Consider the following 19,024-nt stretch of genomic DNA (forward strand, 5'->3'; position numbering starts at 1 on the left):
TGTATTCTATCCTAAACCAATATAACATTCTAACAAACCAATAAAATATGCAACTAAATAACATATGTAACTATGTTTTTTTTTTTTTTTATTAACTCTTACCATCACAACATAATATATTAATACAGAATAGGAAGATGATATTCCTAATACAATTTAGGAATTGTATTCCATGTAAAATTAAGAAATTTAAGAGTTCTATTCTTTAGAAATTTTATTCTTATTAGGTTTATTATTTAGGAATTTTATTATTTCCTAATTTATATTGGTTTAATTTAGTATTCCTAATTATGATTGAATTAGGATTCTAATATTCTAATGTGATTGGGATTCCTAATTCTATAAATAAAACCTAGGGTTTCTATTGTTAGGAAATAACTTGGTTATGACAATTTTATGAGTTGATAATTAGTTCTCTCTTCAAGGATTGGTCCTTGATTTCTCTTAGTTCTTTATTCTTTTTTATTTGTTCTACATCATATATGTTTCTAAGATGGAGGTATGCGACCAATGCTGTACACTTGAAAGCTCACATTTAGTCTTTAAATGTGCATATCTAGAAACCCTCAGATGGGAGTGTTTGGTGACATGGTAAATGAGATGCTTGCAACCATAACAATGCAAGTTTGACCAATGAAACCAGTAACTTCATGCAAAACTGCTAAAGTCTCCAAATTCTCCTTCCCAGGACCTCACTTCAGAGGGACCATAATCAGGTAATGGCCATTGGAAGCTTTAGCACTAACCTCAATGCTTTCGGATGTTGTTAGTCTTGACCATATTCTCTCCCTATCTATAGCTTGTTGCAGCTGCTTCTGTATAAGATTAACCCAGAAAACAACCTCTTCTGAACTACAATCATTCTTCACTCTGCATGCAGCAGCTCGGGGACCAAAATGGACAAGAAATTCTCCGCATAGACCAATATCCTTTATATAGTGATAAGCTTGGCGTATTGGAATGAGATCAACCAGTATGTCCATCAATTTGCCACTTATATCTGAGATCATGGAAAAGAATTGTGGGCAAGAAACCTTTGAGGCACCAAGTTTTGTGATTGCAGCAATACAGCTCAGGGCAAGCAAGAGGAGTGCAACATCACTTCCACTGCCTGAATCCAAGGACATGCCTTTACCCAACCTGGATGAAAATCAAAGTAACTTTATTTCCACTTGGTTATGAAAATTGTTATGAAATTTTTAAGGGACAGTGTCAAGATGCAATAACAGAGAACAGCAGCATACACAGCAGTGGCAGCAGTAAAACGTAGGTCCCCTTCAAAATAATTAACAAATGATGCCATCACTGCTGGGACTTGCTCAGACCAAAACCATTCATAAGCCTCAGGATGCTTCCCAGAAAGTTTTTCCCTGATTAAACTCTCCAAGGGAGCAGATTGTCGCAATAAACTGCATGAAATAAATTGTTAAAACAGGCAGAAAAGTAATACAGATATATCAGTATAAATTACATCAAAACCATTACAGGGAAGAGACAACAATGACAACCATGCCCCTAACGATTTTGAATGTATAATATATAAATGACATATAGAACCCACATTTAAACAGGACAGAACTAGGACAGAACTACATAATTGGAAATCTGAAAGTTCAATCAAATAGTCTACATCTACTATGAAAACAAAGCATGAGGTTTCACTAACCCTAGCTCAAAATTCATATTAGCAATAAAATGGTTTTGCCAGACTATCATAGAGAGAGAGAGAGAGAGAGAGAGAGAGACCTGATTCTTCAAAATTCCATTTTTTCGTCACCAATTTAAGGAACAGAGGTATTTATGACCAAACGTTGTGCCCTAGATAATTCACAACATAAAAATGGCAAACAACCCAAATAGGGTAAAACATTTGAGATGCATGTTTTGTTCAAGAAGAATCACAAAAAGTAACTTATTTGGCATACATACACAATGTTATAAAAATTGCATTAACAATGTAAGATGCAAATATTTTGGATAAAAACAGAGCAGCGGAATTTGACCAGATTTTGGAAGCTTGATGCAAATCAGGAACATGAGAACTGTGAAAAAAAAAATTGCATGTTATCTAATACCTCTTTTGGACAAACATATTTACATCCCTATCTCTTCCTTCACCTTGGGTTGAAATCTCACATGCTGCTTGCAATAGAGAATACACAGAAGCCTGAGAAATTCACAAAACATGAGATGGCCTAAATGACATTTTGTACTAAAATTAATAAACTCAAGAGTCAAAAAAATAAAAATCTCTCAAAGTTCACTTATAAGCAAATATATTTTTTAAAAGAAATTTTGAGAAACAATGCAATAATAAGCAGTGAAAACATAAAATGCACCCAGATCATCTATAGAGCCATCACACAAGGCAAGCTTCAAAAAGGCTTCCTACGAATTTACAAGGAACTGAATTCGCTAAAATAAATAAAAGATGCATATTATCTTAAGCCATCAAAATTAGATGAAAATGGCAAGACCTTTAAAATATTAGATTCAATATGTTAAGATCCATCAATGATGAATAACTAAACAATTAACTATAATAAAGGTTGAAGTTGTATATACAACAGTGGCAGCAAAGATTAACAACAGTTGTATTCATTGCGATTAACTACAGTTATACCTCATTGTGAGGACGTCACTGATTATTCTGACTATGGTCTTGCATATAATTGTACTGGGAAAATGAAGCTGGACAAATAAGACTGGCAATGGTACAGGCAAAGCCAGCAACAATAACAGTACCAACAGTGATGTGCAATTGGCGACATAGCAATTCTGGTTGTTGAGATAATAAAAATAGCAGTCATAGTGCTAGCAGCAACATTGACTATAGCATTACCACATTCTGTTTGTTAAAATAATGAAATAAAGCCAAAAATTTTCCCATATGCTTTGAGTGGAAAATCTCCCATGCACAGTCCAATGACATTATAAGATTAGCATCGGACAAATAAGATAGGTTATTGTGTTCAATGACAATTGAAGATGATTTTGAATCCTTCTCTACTAAAAATATGACAAAATAATACTGCATTGTGCAGACTTTGTACGTACATAGCTTACAAGAAAAAGACTAGAAAATAAATAGCATGTGTGGTATGAGATATCCAACAATTTTTTTTTTCTTTTAAGAATGAGAATCAACCTGGTATGACAGTGTTTTCACCCATGCATTCCTGTCTGCACCAAGCCAAGATGTTGAAAACCAGGATAATTTTGAAAGAAAACCCTGTTCTTTGATCGCCAACTCAAAAACCCTGGCTGCATCATGTAAAGATTGAACAAGTCTATCACCATAATCTTCACCTTGCAATGAATGATCGAGTTTGACTCTCATTTCATCCACGTTAGTACTGGTACTTGCTGGGGGACTTCCATTAACAGTTACACCATCATCTGCAGTTGCAAAGCAAAAAAGGTGCCCTGCCCCTCTAGTTTTACAATAGGCCACTTCTGGTTTCCTATATACAGTAAAACGATGATTGAGTCTGTGGTTGTCATTCCCCAGAAAAGCAAGCCTCGTAAGGCATCTTTTCCTTGAATTACCCAAACTGCTCAATATGTAATCCAAGTGACCCATTCTTTTGCAGGAAACATGTGGTCCAATTGAATTTCGAGAAAGGCATGGATTCGAAGAACTGCAATTTGCAAATACAAAAACCCAAAGATAAGCTCTAAAAACTCATTCAAAATTTTCTGACATTACCAACACCAGAAGCAGCGAATCAAATTGGCCATCAGGCAATGTTGAAACAAAGCCCAACATGGGTAACATATCCCATTTGCCACATAAAAAGAATTGTAACACAATTCATTTGTTCCTTATAAATTTCCTAATTCATTTTCTTACTATTCAATTTTTACCCCATAAGCTAACAAGAAAATCTTCATATGTAAAGAAGAACCAGCATCAAACACACTAAAAATTCAATGCAACGCAATCTGGAAGGATAGCCATAGTATCGTTGTAGCACTTGACTGATCCCAAATACTCAAATTTAGACATGGTCTCATAGAAATTGACAAATTATCTTCCAAACAATACAATTAGATACAGCGGACAACTGAAAAGAAAAAAAGAAACCATGCTCTAATTTTAGAATTTCAAAATTTCACATGAAGAGAACGGGACCAAATTTCAGAATTTCCAAATGAAGCAAAACAATATAAATCGACGAAAAAAATATAACAAAAAATCATCCAAATAATCGCAGAAGAACTTAACTGAATCAATTCAGCACTTGCCTAAAGATATTAAATTCTTTTTAAAAAATAATAAAAATCAATAGAGGATGGAGAAATGAAGGACCTTGAAGATATGAAGGCATGATGCTGCAACTTAACTGCCGGAAACATGTAAAAAAAGTGAGAAATTCAACGGGAAATGAAGCGTTTGGCCGTGGGAAAATCAAGTGAAAGAGCCGAAGAATAAAGAGAGAGGCTAAGCCCGCAAGGAAGAGGCTGCTTTTGATTGGTTTTTGGTATCTGTGACTGTGGGTTGCAGCAGACGGTGACGTGGCGGCGAGACTTTTATCCGTCTACGTGGAGACAGAAGCGATCACATAACTGATGATGGGATGGGACGGCTCAGCTTTGCTCATTTGCTGAAGTGGTGAATTCAGACCATGGCGACCCAAAACGACATATGATTCGACCGTTTAAAACGTAAATTGTTTCTCAAATCTTCTGGTTTGTCCCTGACCCATAACATCTGGGTCGGACGACTAACCACATCCATGATTATCCGAAGCCCAAAAACTCTGACCTAATATTTAAATTATTTAAAAATTATTTTTAATTAATTTTATCAAATAATCAATCACTCCTTTTTAATTTAATTAATAAATTAAAAAATATATTTAAACCAAACAATCTTGAGTTTTATTAAGTTTAAATTTAAAATATTACAATTTTGAAACCTATTAAAAACAAAATTAAAATTAAAACAAAAATTAATAAATTATAATTTATTAGTGGAATTACAATTATCCCCAAATGCTTGGAACCAGGGGGGTAACTTCACCTCATTCAAGGGTTTTCCATGAAGCTGGCTCCACAGAGGAAATCAATTGTGGAGGGAAACGCACAAATCAAGTTAATTGCGGCGAAAGAAGATAAAAGAGGAAGAGAATGAATTGGGAACGAAACGATGACCTCCATGGAGTGCTCCGTTGTCCATCTAGTGCCGTTCGGAATAAGCCTATTTTATCCTAATTTTTTAAAAAATTTATTTAATTATTTAATATTAATTAAAGGGTTACAAAAGACCTTTTGTCTAATAGCAGTATCATTAGAATATAAAAATGCATTAAAAAAAATAAATACATTGAGAATAATAATAAATAATAATAATAATATTGAAAAAAATAATTAATATTTTTTTTAATTTTTTTAAAATAGTAAATAAAATGAAAAAAAAAATCTTAAATTATCAGTTACAATGAGACGTAGGGAATAAATCATTAGAAAAACTCTTATTTTAAAAGCCACCCAACTTTAAATACAAAGGCCTATGACTCCAAACGAAGAAACATTCAGAATCGGAGGCTCCAAATTGTAGTCGGCAAGCCAACAGTAGAGAAGCATCGCACAGAGAGCAACAAGCCAGACAATAACAACACTAAGAAAACACACGTAAGAAAGGCCAAAACATCGGAAAAAAGAAGGTGATGCCTGAATTAGACTAAACCACTACAAACAAGTATAGACCCAGACCAAAATATATGGCTTAAGACATGACCAAACAAAGGATCTTCAGGTCGTAGGTGCTCTCTCTTTTAGGCATTCATGATCATTTAAGAGACTGAATGTCAACCGAAGGATATGGTAGCATCTCTAGGATTTACCATACCATAAGTAACATATCGATATGAAGAGACAACACAAACAACATCAATCCAACACACAGAGGGAATAGATCTTCAAATCCCTTATTGAAGCTTTGAGTTGCTGGGTTGAAACAAAGAGGCAGACCACTAGAAGACCCTCACTTTATCACCACTTGTCTGCAAAAATTTTATATACACCTCACCCAGAGATAAGGAGAGCAAACCCACACTCTGAGTAAATGAAGAAGGCCTTCCCATGCTCCCAACACAGGGCAGGAGAGTGCCACTTGCCGACATTAAAAGAGGACTCTCTCCTCATAAAGCTAAAAACTAAATGGGAAAATTTTCTCTCTAAAACTAGATAGAGAGGTTCCCCAATTAGCTCGATACGATTTCAAATGCCTAGCATGCACGATATTCCATTGACTCTAATTAGAGTCGACTGTAATTTGAGCACTAGGGAATATAACATGTCCATGAGACATGACTGCTAAATGAATCTATAATGCAATTGAAAAAAAAAATTAAAGGAAAAAAGAAAAATTAAGGTTCATGATTGAAGGATGAAGCCAACAGAAGGTTCCCAGAAAAGTCCAATTGTGAAGACAAAAATTAGAACATAGTAATAAAATTTGAAAAATAAAAAATCCCAATCCAGAAGCTAGCCTTTGCCAGCGTTGAACGCTGACGCATACGCTTAATATGCCCAATGAAAATGACATTTCCAGATGTATCTTCTGAGCTTTCAACTTTAACGGCCGATTTCTCTTTCAACCGCGTCATCATATCATGCTAAGATAATGATACAAATAAAAAATAATCAATTACTAATTAATTATTTACATATTAACACTCTTGTTATATTTTATTATTTGATAAAAATATATTTTTTATAAATTTATTTTTTTAATATCTTAAACATTAAAAATATATATATTTTTCATAAAATAAATGAAATATAATCTATTAAAATTAATTAAGTTGATAATAATAAAACTTTTTTTCTTATTAGCTTAGAATATTTTATAATTAATAATTCTAAATGTATAAGATTAATATGAAGGATGTATTTTTAAAATTATTCATAAATGAAATTTAATTTTGATTTGAATAAACTAACTATAAATATAAAAATTGAAGTAAAAAAATTATATATCAATTAATTTTTTTTTTACTTTTTTAATTATTGAGAAAGAGATTACACATGAGATCCGAATAATAACTCTTTCTAATTAGTCTACTTTATTATTAAATTATATTTTAAATTTAATTTAATTTTTTTTATAGAAAATTAGAGAAGCAGATGTTATAATTTAAATTTATCAAATAAATAATATATTTTAATAATAAGATAAGACTAAACTAAATTACGTTAATTCAATTTAATTTTTTTTATTTTATTATTTTAATTATTCAATTAAACGAAAAACTAAGGTCATTTACTAAACCGAAAAGAAGACCACACTCCCCCTAATATAATTCCTATATAACCCCCACGGTCACGAGTCTTTTCTATTCGGGCAAGAACCTCGAAAGGCCAATAATTTCATGGCTTCCTCCAGTAAATTACCTGTACCACCCTCATCGTTTGCTTCCACTGCCGAAACAACCACCGTCCACCACGGCGGCTCTTCCTCCTTTATCTCCGCCATCCATCCAGACATTCTCTATACGCATGTCCTTACACGTCTCGACGGCCCCGCTCTCGCCTACGTCGCTTGTGCCTCCAAGGAACTTAAGTCCCTCGCTTTTCAAGATGATTTATGGAACAAGATTTGCTGCTCCACTTGGCCGTCTACTGACATGCCGCGGTTGCGCCAAGTCATTTCTACTTTTCCTCACGGCGCTCGCTCCTTCTTCTCCGCCTCTTTGCCTCTCCTCTCCATCGACCAAGCTCCCACTGCTCCTCCTGTCGTTAGTAACAGTCCATCTGAACTGTTCTCCGCTGTCGATATTTACTACCGTAATGAGCTCATTTTCAGTAGAGTTGTGGAGACAGAGACCGAATCCTGGTGGTTCCGCTGCTTGCCTTTTAGAATCGACATGCTCGACCCCAAGGACACGTGTCCTACGCCTATACCGCGTCCGGACACACAGGATGATCACCTGAAGTTGGCGGAAGACTTAACACTGAGCTGGATTTTAATCGACGCTGCAGGGAGACGAGCGATGAACCTCTCCAGCCACAAGCCGGTATCGGTGCAGAGACACTGGCTAAGCGGTGAGGTACAGGCGCAGTTTTCTTTGATTTTGGCCAGCAAGAAAAGATCGTCATCGGAGTTTGTGCAGTGTGGAATTCTGGTGACCTACGGAGGAGGGACATCGAGTGGAGGAATGCTTGTGAAGGAAGTGAGCCTGCAGGTGGAAGACATGGATGGAATGTTCTTGAATGGGAAGGACAGTTTGGGAATTTTGAACACTTCATTTGAGGGCAAGAAGGGAATTAAGAGAAGAAGGAAAGAAGAAGAAGAAGAAGAAGAAGGAAGGAGAAGATATGAAGGATTTTTGAAAATGAAAAGAGAGAGAAAAGAGAGAAAATTGAGAACAGAAGACACATTAGATACCCTATGTGTGGGTTTTGGAATCTTAATTCTTGCCTGCATTGGCTTATTTGTTTTCTTAAGATAACAATGGATCTATACTTACAGATTTTAATTTCAAATTGAGATGAATGTTGCTTTGTTGCGAAGTTAAATTATAAATTTAAGGATTAATTATTTTATCATAGAAATATTAACATCTGGAACTCATTAAAAGTCTAAAACCACCACCTTTACACAACTAGATCTAGCACTGTTTTGTCTTCAACTGGTAATCCACTGGCCACTGGATTCTAAAATCACAAGATTCTGGTGTAACATATTATGATCAATTTACCCATGTGCACAAAAGATAGAATATGGGGACAAGCTTTTAACTGAGAGTTGGTTTCTGAGTATTTGATTTTTCTGCAGGGGTCCTTGAGGCTTATATATCATTGTTCAACTCTCAAATGGTTCAGGAGGCCCCCTGGAAATGGTTCAAAAGATAGAATATGGGGACAAGCTTTTAACTGAGAGTTGGTTTCTGAGCATTTGATTTTTCTGCAAGTGTCCTTGAGGCTTATATATCATTGTTCAACTCTCAAATGGTTCAGGAGGCCCCCTAGCAATAGGCATTCCTTAACCAAATCTAAGATAGGCTTTGCATAATTCACGAAGATAATTCTTCCATTCAGTGTCTGCCAGACAACTTGTTATTTCTGGTCTTTTGAGTTAAACATGGTCAAATCAAAACAAGAGAAGAATTGTGATTTACCTTTCCATTCATCTCAGTTAGAGCTGTGTGTGCTTCATCTTCAGATTCAAAAGTTACAAATCTGAAACCTTTTGATTTGTCAGTGACTCTTGTCACTTCCAATTTTTACTGCAGAAAAACAAAAAGAGCAGAACTCTAGTTGATAAAATATTTCTATGATAAGTTAGTTCAATAATATTGCAGTAATCTAATCTCAGGGTACCTTCAACAACTTGCTGTATTTAGAAAAAGCTTCAGATAATCCATTCTCTATGGTGTTAAATGACAATACTCCAACAAAGCAAGTTTATGACATAAAAAGTCAAGGTGATATCAAATATACCAAAATAGTTGCATAAAATTAAGGGTAGTTTGCGAGTAAACATCAAAGTTTTTGATAAGGCAAACCTGTTAAATGATTAACAGAACAATTACCATCCATTCAATGGCAAAAAATTAAAAGAATAATCTATCATGAAACAAATGATAGGAAATCCATAGAGACACAAAAGCAAGATCTGGCAACTCCCCTTCACCCATCCTCGGAAATCAATACACACACACACAACCAAGGCTAAACAAACTACCAGATATTAGTTTGTTCGAGATGAAAACAAGAATATGCCAAAAACAACTTGCATCAATGTCATTCTTGGTGTTAGTCTTTCAAAAAGACCTCCCCAAAATTGCAAAACAATAAAGAACTAGATAATTCTCATGAAGCTATTTCAGTTTGACTGCTTAAACAATGGATAAAACTTATCCCACTCACAAGTATATGGACTAGCAGCTACGATTTTTGAGGATTTGATGGGTGAGGCAATAGTCACTCCATACACTCATAAGTTGCTTCTTGCGAACCCCACCCAAAAGAAGAGGCCAATAGCTCAAAACAGCTACTTGCAAATAGTGGCGGATGTAGAAAAAAATTTTTTTTTTTTTCGTCAACATGTAAAAAGTAAATAATAAAAATTATATTATTATTTATACTATTAAATACATATATCTATATAAATAATTAAAAATTATTTATTAATTTATCACACGTATAATTATATTATTTTGTTTTCATAAAGTTCATTATTAAAAGTCACAGTAAAATTTTAAGAGTAAATAAACTTTTCAATACACAACATATTTTTTATATATATATATTAAATGATTTTAAATTTTATTAAAAAGAAAATTCAATAATTAAATTTACGTATAAACATGTATAAATATAAAAGGGCATTAGAAAAATAAGATCAATTGACCCCTTTTTTTTCCATGTACATCCGCCACTGCTTGCAAACCCACCATATTAAATTATGAATATGAATTATTATTTTCCTAACAACGGAAAATGCCTGAGCACAACATAAACAGAATAGGAGTCAAACTAGCCACCTGTAAATATCTCAAAACGGACAATAAATTAGTAAGAAGCATGGCAATGCTTTGCCATTGGCGTAGAAGAAGAATCTCGTAATGCCAATATTGATTGATAATTGAACAAAAATAAGAATTGGGAAGCAGCTAAATCCATAAAAATGACACGAAAATTTAGAAGTGAACAGAAGGCAAGTTTGGATGAGACATTTCTACAAGCACTTTTATCAAATTTGTTAGAATTGAAGGGGAAGCTGATATATATCAGAAGCATATTAAGAAACGTGAATTCAGTAATCAGGATAATAAAAACTATACCTCCAACGAAGAGGAGAAGTTGATATAATACTGCTTTTTCCGGCGATTCTCCTAAGAGCAGCCATTAACGATTGGTTTCAGGGAGATAGAGAGAGTTGTTACAATTACAAATACTATAATGATCATGTGTATACGTTATAATGTTTTATAATATTTTCATAGCATATTTTGTTATATTATTATTATCATCTAAAATATAAATTAATTTATATATATTATTCATCAAAATAAATAATACTTTTCATAGTTAATGTGTTCCTATTATTTATATTTAAGACAAAATAAAATTTATAATTTTTAAGATTTACCTATAATTGTTTATAATATTTTTAATAATGAGTTTCACCTCAATGTTTATATAATATTATAAAGTTATGGTAGTAGTCTGTGGCATATTTGAATCTTCCCAACGAAATTTTATTTTTTCATATTAGTATATTGTAAAATTGTCAACAAATTATAAATTACATGATTACATATATATATATCAGCATTATTATAATTCGATGCATAACACATTTTAATATAAATTATATTTATAATATTTTTGAGATAATATATATATGTGTTATATTTTAAATTTAAATATGAAAAATATTGACTACTTAAATATAAAATTTTAAAAGCTAAGAACTAATTTATTTAATTTTAAAAACACAAAAACTCAATTATTGATATCGTCAAAAACTTCATTATCTCCATTAAAATCTAATTAATAATAAATTAATGGTAAGAACTATTTTATTAATGGAATTAAAAAATAGAGATAAACTACTCCAGAACCAACCGGCTACTCCAAAGAACAAACTCCAAATTGTATCGAAACATGAACCATTTCTCTTTTAACAACTCCTAGCAAGAAGCCCAACTGCCTAAGCTTGAAATGCTGGGATTCCATCAAATCACAAAATTGATTTCATTCCCCATTGAAGCTTCGAAACACATGCAATGCTATGACCATAAGTGACCTAATTAAATTCAATCCTCCTTTTTCAATAACCTCCTTCAGGATCCAAGGGACCTTACAAAGTTTATATATGTATTAAAAAAAAAAAAAAAAGATAGACAGACAGAGACAGCAGAGACAAACATCATTTCTTACACATTGTCCTCAATTCCTACCAACACATACTCGGACCCAATTGGTACAATAATACAGAGCCTGAAAAACTGCAATGAATTGTTGAGACTTGAGATTATGAAACTTCTATTTCTACTGCTACAACATTCCACTGCATGGGAGACACCAGAATACTGAACCAACAAAGAGTATATAAATCCCTTCCAACCTTGCAACCTCACGTCAAATATGAACAAGCGCATTAAGGAGAGTTATGCCACCATTATTTCTATGGAATAGAGCTGTACACCAAACTCGAGTTACAAGCATGTATTTTGTACTTGATAAGATCTGCCAAAGGAAAGGCTGCTACGTCTCTCCAGTACCTCAAGAATGATGCACCTTTAGCAGTGCTTGATAAAACATGTCAATGAATTGATCATCCTACCAAAGAAAGTCAGCCAACAGGTTAATGAATGTTCCATTATTTGAAAGAAAATCAAAATCAATGTACTTAAAAAAAACCACAGCCAAGAAGATCAGAACATTTTACACAAAGCATCCAAACAAAATTTTTCATACTCAAGTGTAACATTCTAGAATTGCTTTTCTAATTCATTAGTTTATTCATCTTATTTCTCTCCTCTCTCTCAAATTTCAAGCAAAAAGTGGAGATTGGAGGGACCAAGGTTGCCCCTCAGTCCTCAGTCTCTCACCCTTCCACAGTTCCACCCTAAGTTAAGTACCCCAGACCGTGAGAATTTAATCAAAGTTGATCAAAGTTGCCAGTTGTTGTCAAAGGATTATCCATTAAGATAAAATTCAATGCCTGCATCCTAGGAGCAAGTCTCAGCAACTTTTTCGTGGATGCCAAAGGAGCAAATATCGATTCATCACCATTAGGGGTGAGCACTATTTGGTTTAAACCGAAAAACCGAACCGAACCGAACCGCCTTAAATTCGGTAATTCGGTTTGGTTTTTTATGTAATTCGGTTCGGTTCGTTTTTGGAGAAAAAAAATCGGTTTGAACCGAAGCAAACCGAACCGAATAATATTTTTTTATTTTTGAATTAATTTATTTTTTTGGAGAATTTATGAATTATATGTAATTTTATATATATAAATTGCTAAATTTCATTAATTAATGGTTATTAGGTTCAAACTAAGGTTAAAATCAAACCAAATAACTTAAAAATCAAGTCTAATTTAAGAAATCAAGCAAAATTCAGAACCGATCGATTTGAACCAAACCGAACCGAACCGAACCGAAATAGAGCGGTTCGTTTCGATTCAGTTTTTCATTTATTTCGGTTCGGTTCAGTTCGGTTCAAAAATATAGTAATTCGGTTTTGGTAATTTAATTCGGTTCGATTCGGTTTGAACCGAATACTCACCCCTAATCACCATTAAGTTCCATGAAATAAGTCTTGGAAACTTTTTCATGCATGTCAAAGAATTACAACACTGGGCTATTAGCAAGCCCATCATCATTCATTTCTAATAAATAAAAGAGTGAATTAAGCCATTAACAGTAAATATTTTCACAATTTGGTCAGATAGAAACAATGCTTTTATTTAGCCAGCATGAAATTTACCATTTCTGATAATGGAAATATTTTTAAAATTCTATAACTACCCACCAATCTTATGCATAAGTAAGATTCCTTCTAATTAAATACATTTTTTGTTGACAAGCAGCAATAATAAGCATGATGTGAGTAAGAAAGCATAATAAAGCCCCTAATGCATGGAGAAATTTTAAGTTTTCACCACTTGAAGAAAATATGAATGCAAAAGAAAATTGTGTTGGTCTATTAAACAATATAGGAAATCACAGAATTTGGAAACAATATAGAAAAAGGTAAAATACCTGAACCAGCGTCAAAAGTGCATCACGAACTCTTTCTCTGTGAATAACAGGTGCAGTAGCAAGACAACTAGGAGTCAAAGATAATGATGGATTGGGAGGTGGAAAGGGTTGAAGCACTGGAATGCCATATGGGCGTTGCAGATTAAGATGAGAATGAAGAGCAGGAGCAGTAGGCACAGGTGAAGAGAGAGGTGGAGGCATCAATGCAGATGAAGAAGGTGGAGTAAAAAATGACGGCTTCACAAGATTAGTGACTCGATTACTGCTGCTGACTGGATCAGGAGTGTCGTGGATGGCCACTGAAGTACGCAAAGATGAAAGTGGAAGGGATGATGGTACTTGTGGAGTTTGTGAAGGAGGGGAAACAACATTAGGTGTATGGGAGGATGGCGAGACAGTGGCTGAAGAATGATAAGACTGTCTTGAATTTGCTAAATTAGGGGCGCTGCTTCCAATATTCATAGCTGCCTGCAACAATGGTATTAAGAAACTTCTCAAGCCAGAGACACAATGGACACAATAACAGCCATGTAAAGAAAACATACCAAAAATAAGACTAGCACAGCATCATAAGTAAGTGTGCAACTGTTTTATATAACTATGATGCACGCCAAAAGCATACAAATCCTAAACAATTACGTGCAACACCACATGCTGCAAATCATAAACTAGTTTTCCACAAGTTAAGCTATTTCACTGCAGCTCCACTTTTGAACTGTATAAGCTGATTATTGAAAGTTCATGCTACTGCATTTGTAAGTCTCTTTTTACTAGATAAAGGAAGCTGTCTAGCAATCTCAGCAAGTCAGGATTAATATTTACCTCCAACAATCATATCAGTTCTACAAGAGGGTATATTTTGTACCATGTGATATGACACTAATCCTAGGTGAAATCTGAAGAGTAATCTTACATTACGTGTCTATAATCTGATGCATGGGAAAACTTTCCAACCTAGTGCAAGACCCAAGGACCACCAGAATAACTTCCTTTTCCTTAAGATTACATTCACTAGTGTTACTAAGGAAGAACTAAGAACATCATTCTTGGTGCTCAATAATAATTATAATCCTTTCTAAATTGCCAATATATAACAGTAATAGTTATAGTAATAATTAAAACAATAACAAAATAATTAGGCATATGAGATTGATAGTCTCCATTAGAAAAACATAGAATTCTGCAATAGTTGTTTACCACCTAAAATATTGAACTGAGAAAAAAAGGTCCAGAATGAGAAAGAAAACAGCATTTGCAGATATATTTACAGAAAAAAATAACTCAATTAGCAGAAGATTGTCAAATGAAGAATCTTCAGAAAAGTGGTGGGCCAGAGGCACATACACTAAAGAAATTCTCAAATGACGAATCTTCTGGGGAGACAGTTGATGAAGGCTCCAGTGGACCTTCAATTACTGACATGCTTGGAACTGCTTCAAGCTCCTCAAATTCACTACAACATAATACAGTTTGAGTAACAGGCCAAAAAGGTCAAACAACATCAGTGCCAAGTTTGCTCAATTGCCAAAATTAAAGATCATTAGATGGATTTCAACAATTATAGTCATTCCATGTTAAGATTTGGGAACTCGTGAGGAACAAAGCGTGTGAATCTATAATCACTGAAAAAAAAAATACTTGGGACAAAAGGGAAAGGAAGCCAGTAGTATAAAAAGATATATTAACAGTTACTAAAAAAAATAAACATAAAAATAAAAAACAATATTCTTAACATATGAGCCAGCAAGGAAAAAAAATAATCCCAGTTCTCATTCTCACAATCATACAATGCTTCTCAACTACTACAAAGTTAGCTTCACATTCCATAATATTTTCATTTACCATCAATTATCCTTAAAATCATACTTATTGTAAAGGCAGAAAACAGCAAATGTGCATAAGCATATGGGTTTATGCATCAGCATGTATGGTTCATATCAACCTTCATGAGGTATCTAATCTTGCTTTGAATATATTATAAAAAGTTATCACCTTTTGCTTGAAGACACCTTTGGCTTTGGAGGAACCTTTGCGTAGGCATTAAGTATCCTGTAAAAAGAAAAGCATTAAATCGTAACTTTTAAATCCAATCACCAACATTAATGTAAACTAGCAAGCAAACCCACACAATACAGTGTTTTATTTTGATATTTTACCCCTTTTTTATTGATTGAATTGCATTTAGGTTGTATTAGCTTTGATATTGCATGTATTTTGAAACTTAACAAAGTAATAGATATTAGCTCATTTTTATTCTTTAGATCTAATACACATAGAATAATATATCCAATAAAAGCTAAATTCAAACTAATACAAAATCAAATCAATGCTACATGCAATCCGTTCAACAATAAAAATAAAATAAAGGCATTGTGAAAAACTAAAATACACAATGAGATACCAAAGAAGAATGCAAAAAACACATTTATATAAGGAGTGGGAAACCCAAAAATCTCAAAAGCCATAACACTTGTGAAATCAAAACAGAACATAACTTTCATAATATGATAACTTCGTTAGGTAAAAGAGTGGAAATCCAACACAACCAAACAATTAAAAGAAATTAAAAAAGCACCTAGCTTTAACATCTATAAAAATTAATCAAACCATATTCATAAATAGCATATTCAATCTTGTCAATGGATTAATAAATAGATAAGTAAAAAATATTTAAAAATTAAAAAATTGAATCTGTAGTATCAATGGAAAAGAAGCATCCATAACTTCTACACCTACAACACAACACTATAAAAAAAGGGCAAGTAGCAAAAGAATAGGACATCAATAAAGCCAAACAGATAACCTTTTAATACACAAATCATACTCCAATTCACACACAAATCATAATCCAATTCACCACCACTAAAACTGAACATATAATCAGAGAGACTGAAAAGCCAAAGAATGCATTCAACTAACGAATTCACATCATCATCAATAAACTAATTAAAAAAAATCCAATAATCAGTCTCCTTTTAGTAAAGAATCTATACATACAAATTAACTCTTACAAAGTTACCACATCCGCTAATATAATTGAAAAATCAAGCCAAAGAGATTTTTCTCCAATAATTCCATTAAAAATTCCGAAATTTTGATATAAATCAAATAAACAGTTTAAGAAAGTTTCCCAACTTTCTACAAGCTTCTCCAGTAATATGTAGTATATTGATACTTAATTGTTTCATGATAACCATCTAAAGGTTATTGAAATTGGAAGTTTCACATTCATCCATTGCAGCTAATCCTCATCATCAGTCCATTGTAGATTTCATGAATCAAAAACAATCCATCTAAATACACTCCTCTCTGCAAAATTCTCTTTGATTCTAACAGGGAAAATTAATAGCCTTATTTAGTTACCAAAGTCTTAAGGTTCATATTCATAGTTCCTCACCCACACAATATCCATTACGTGTTTAGCATGTTCAAATTCAAAGTTAACATCTAAAATCAACCTAAAAATGTTAAGTAAAAATGTATCATACCTATTAAAGAGATTGGCAACTTCCTCACACTCACGTGAATTGTAAAACCAAATACCATTTACTTCTTGGGCTGCATTTCGATACAATAAATATGGCACTTGAACTTCATACTCAAAATCTCCCAATAGATTCTCCACAAGGTTTTCTGTTTGTACAAGAAAGACAAATAAAATATTTCAACAATTTGATGCCACACATAATTATTTATACAGTACATATGATAGCATTGAAACAGGGGAAAACCATTGAAAATAGTCTCTTGTATGAAAATGGCTACAAAATATGCTTCACACTGGGCATCAAGCGGTATAAAGGAGTATGAAACTACAGTCAGCATCGAAAAGATGGAATATCACAATTCAAAAATCACTGTCTTCAAAATTAATGTCTATCCGAACCTGTATTTCGCCGATTCATTACAATGAACTGAAACCGGGGTTGAGTATTCCTTCAAAGAAAAAAAAAAAAAAAAGCAGTACCGACATTAGGTCAGCCAAGTTTCAGCAACATCATGTCTCATGTATACACACACACACACACACACACACATATATACACATAAAGTATGAAGTACCTCTTAACGACAAACAGAGATCCTTCAACGTCTTTTCTACTCTGCAATCGCAAAATGGTTATTCGAAAAAAGAAAGCAACAAATCAGAAAAATAAAACGCAAACAGAAATCTAAAACGAGCTCGTTAGCCAAACGAACCAAGAAAGCTAAGAATCATAGAACCTACCCACTGATTGCTCTCAATATTAAACTCGTAGAAAGTGACATGGGCAGCCGTGATCAGAATCTCTTCAATGAAGGGATCGATTCTCTGAAGAACTGTCAGATTGAGCATCTTAGTGCTCTGCTGATCCAGATTCGGCATCAATTTCCCCGTCTGAGACATTTTCGCGATTTGTAACAGAAACCCTAAACCCTACCTGACTGAGAATTTTCCCCTCTATTTTCCCGGGAAAATTGTTAGAGAGAGATGGTAAGGAGAGAGGTAACGTGTATGACCGTGAAGGAACACTGTTTCGTTGCAGTGAGGGAGAGTGGAGTAGAGTGGGCGATTTATTAATTTAAAAAGACGAAAATGACCTTCTAGAGGTTGGTTATTTACTTCCTTGCTCAGTAGGTAAGCTGCTTAATAAGGATCCAATCGGGTAAAGAGTATGAAGTAAGCTGCTTCTAAGCGAAGGCTGAAAAAGATTTCTCCTTTGAATTTTATTTCCCATATAAGATATTAGAAAATTTTTATTTCTCTCATAAGATATTTGTCTTTTAATTTTGATTTATATTAATAAAATAATTTTACTTCATTTTTAATAATAAAATTAATATTATTAAATTATATTTTCATGTGATAATTCAATAAAAATTTGAAATAAAATTATATATATGAATGATTGTATATAATGAAAAATATTATTAGGCGTCATAACCAAAAAAAAAAAATTATTACGCTATAGACATGATTAACACTACTAAAACACTATTATTATTTTATAATAATTATAGGATAATATAAATAATTGTAGAGAAACAATAATATTATTTCATATTATTTGCATTTTAATTGAAAGAAAAATAATAAAAATTAAAATAATAAAAAATATAAAAAATGAAATATATATCAGATTTGATTCGATTAACTAAATTCTTATTTTATAAGAGACGTACATATCAAAGAAATTGTTTTAAATTTTATTAATAATTAAGTTATTTATAAATTACATAAATAATATATTTAAAAAATATATAAATCACATGCCACTCGCATAATAATTTTATATTAGTCTATAATTTATAATTTA

General features: G+C 32.9%; 3 protein-coding genes across 10 annotated transcripts in view; 1 reads left to right on the forward strand and 2 right to left on the reverse strand.

Annotated features, from left to right (window-relative positions):
* LOC110632440 (uncharacterized) overlaps positions 1 to 9,953 on the reverse strand; it is a 25,627-nt gene extending 15,674 nt beyond the window's left edge. For 2 of the 8 annotated variants that reach the window (XR_009148979.1, XM_021780674.2), the window contains exons 1-5: positions 4,313 to 4,628; positions 3,149 to 3,641; positions 2,076 to 2,167; positions 1,245 to 1,409; positions 747 to 1,140 (exon numbers count right to left, since the gene is read on the reverse strand). Coding sequence is in view for 6 of the 8 variants with exons in the window: in XM_021780674.2 (XP_021636366.2) it covers positions 747 to 1,140; positions 1,245 to 1,409; positions 2,076 to 2,167; positions 3,149 to 3,641; positions 4,313 to 4,359 (1,191 nt within the window). In the remaining 2 variants the exon portion in view is untranslated. Of the gene's footprint in view, positions 1 to 746; positions 1,141 to 1,244; positions 1,410 to 2,075; positions 2,168 to 3,148; positions 3,642 to 4,312; positions 4,629 to 9,128; positions 9,237 to 9,330 lie in introns of those variants that run through there. The other 6 variants (XM_021780670.2, XR_002490668.2, XM_021780671.2 and 3 more) reach the window with 6 other exon arrangements.
* LOC110632441 (probable F-box protein At2g36090) lies at positions 7,316 to 8,503 on the forward strand. The gene has a single exon (XM_021780675.2). It carries the CDS (start codon positions 7,380 to 7,382, stop codon positions 8,457 to 8,459), a length of 1,080 nt encoding a protein of 359 aa, XP_021636367.2. The 5' UTR covers positions 7,316 to 7,379; the 3' UTR covers positions 8,460 to 8,503.
* A 1,807-nt stretch (positions 9,954 to 11,760) lies between the features above and the next one.
* Positions 11,761 to 18,375, reverse strand: LOC110632439 (mRNA-decapping enzyme-like protein). Its single transcript, XM_021780668.2, has 8 exons — positions 17,956 to 18,375; positions 17,790 to 17,830; positions 17,614 to 17,663; positions 17,216 to 17,360; positions 15,720 to 15,776; positions 15,072 to 15,180; positions 13,728 to 14,195; positions 11,761 to 12,300 (listed from the first exon to the last, which is right to left on the reverse strand). Exons 1-8 carry the CDS (start codon positions 18,112 to 18,114, stop codon positions 12,244 to 12,246), a joined length of 1,086 nt encoding a protein of 361 aa, XP_021636360.2. The 5' UTR covers positions 18,115 to 18,375; the 3' UTR covers positions 11,761 to 12,243.
* Positions 18,376 to 19,024: the final 649 nt, after the last annotated feature.

Source organism: Hevea brasiliensis, chromosome 5 (genome assembly GCF_030052815.1).
Source record: "Hevea brasiliensis isolate MT/VB/25A 57/8 chromosome 5, ASM3005281v1, whole genome shotgun sequence".
Lineage (NCBI taxonomy): Eukaryota > Viridiplantae > Streptophyta > Magnoliopsida > Malpighiales > Euphorbiaceae > Hevea > Hevea brasiliensis.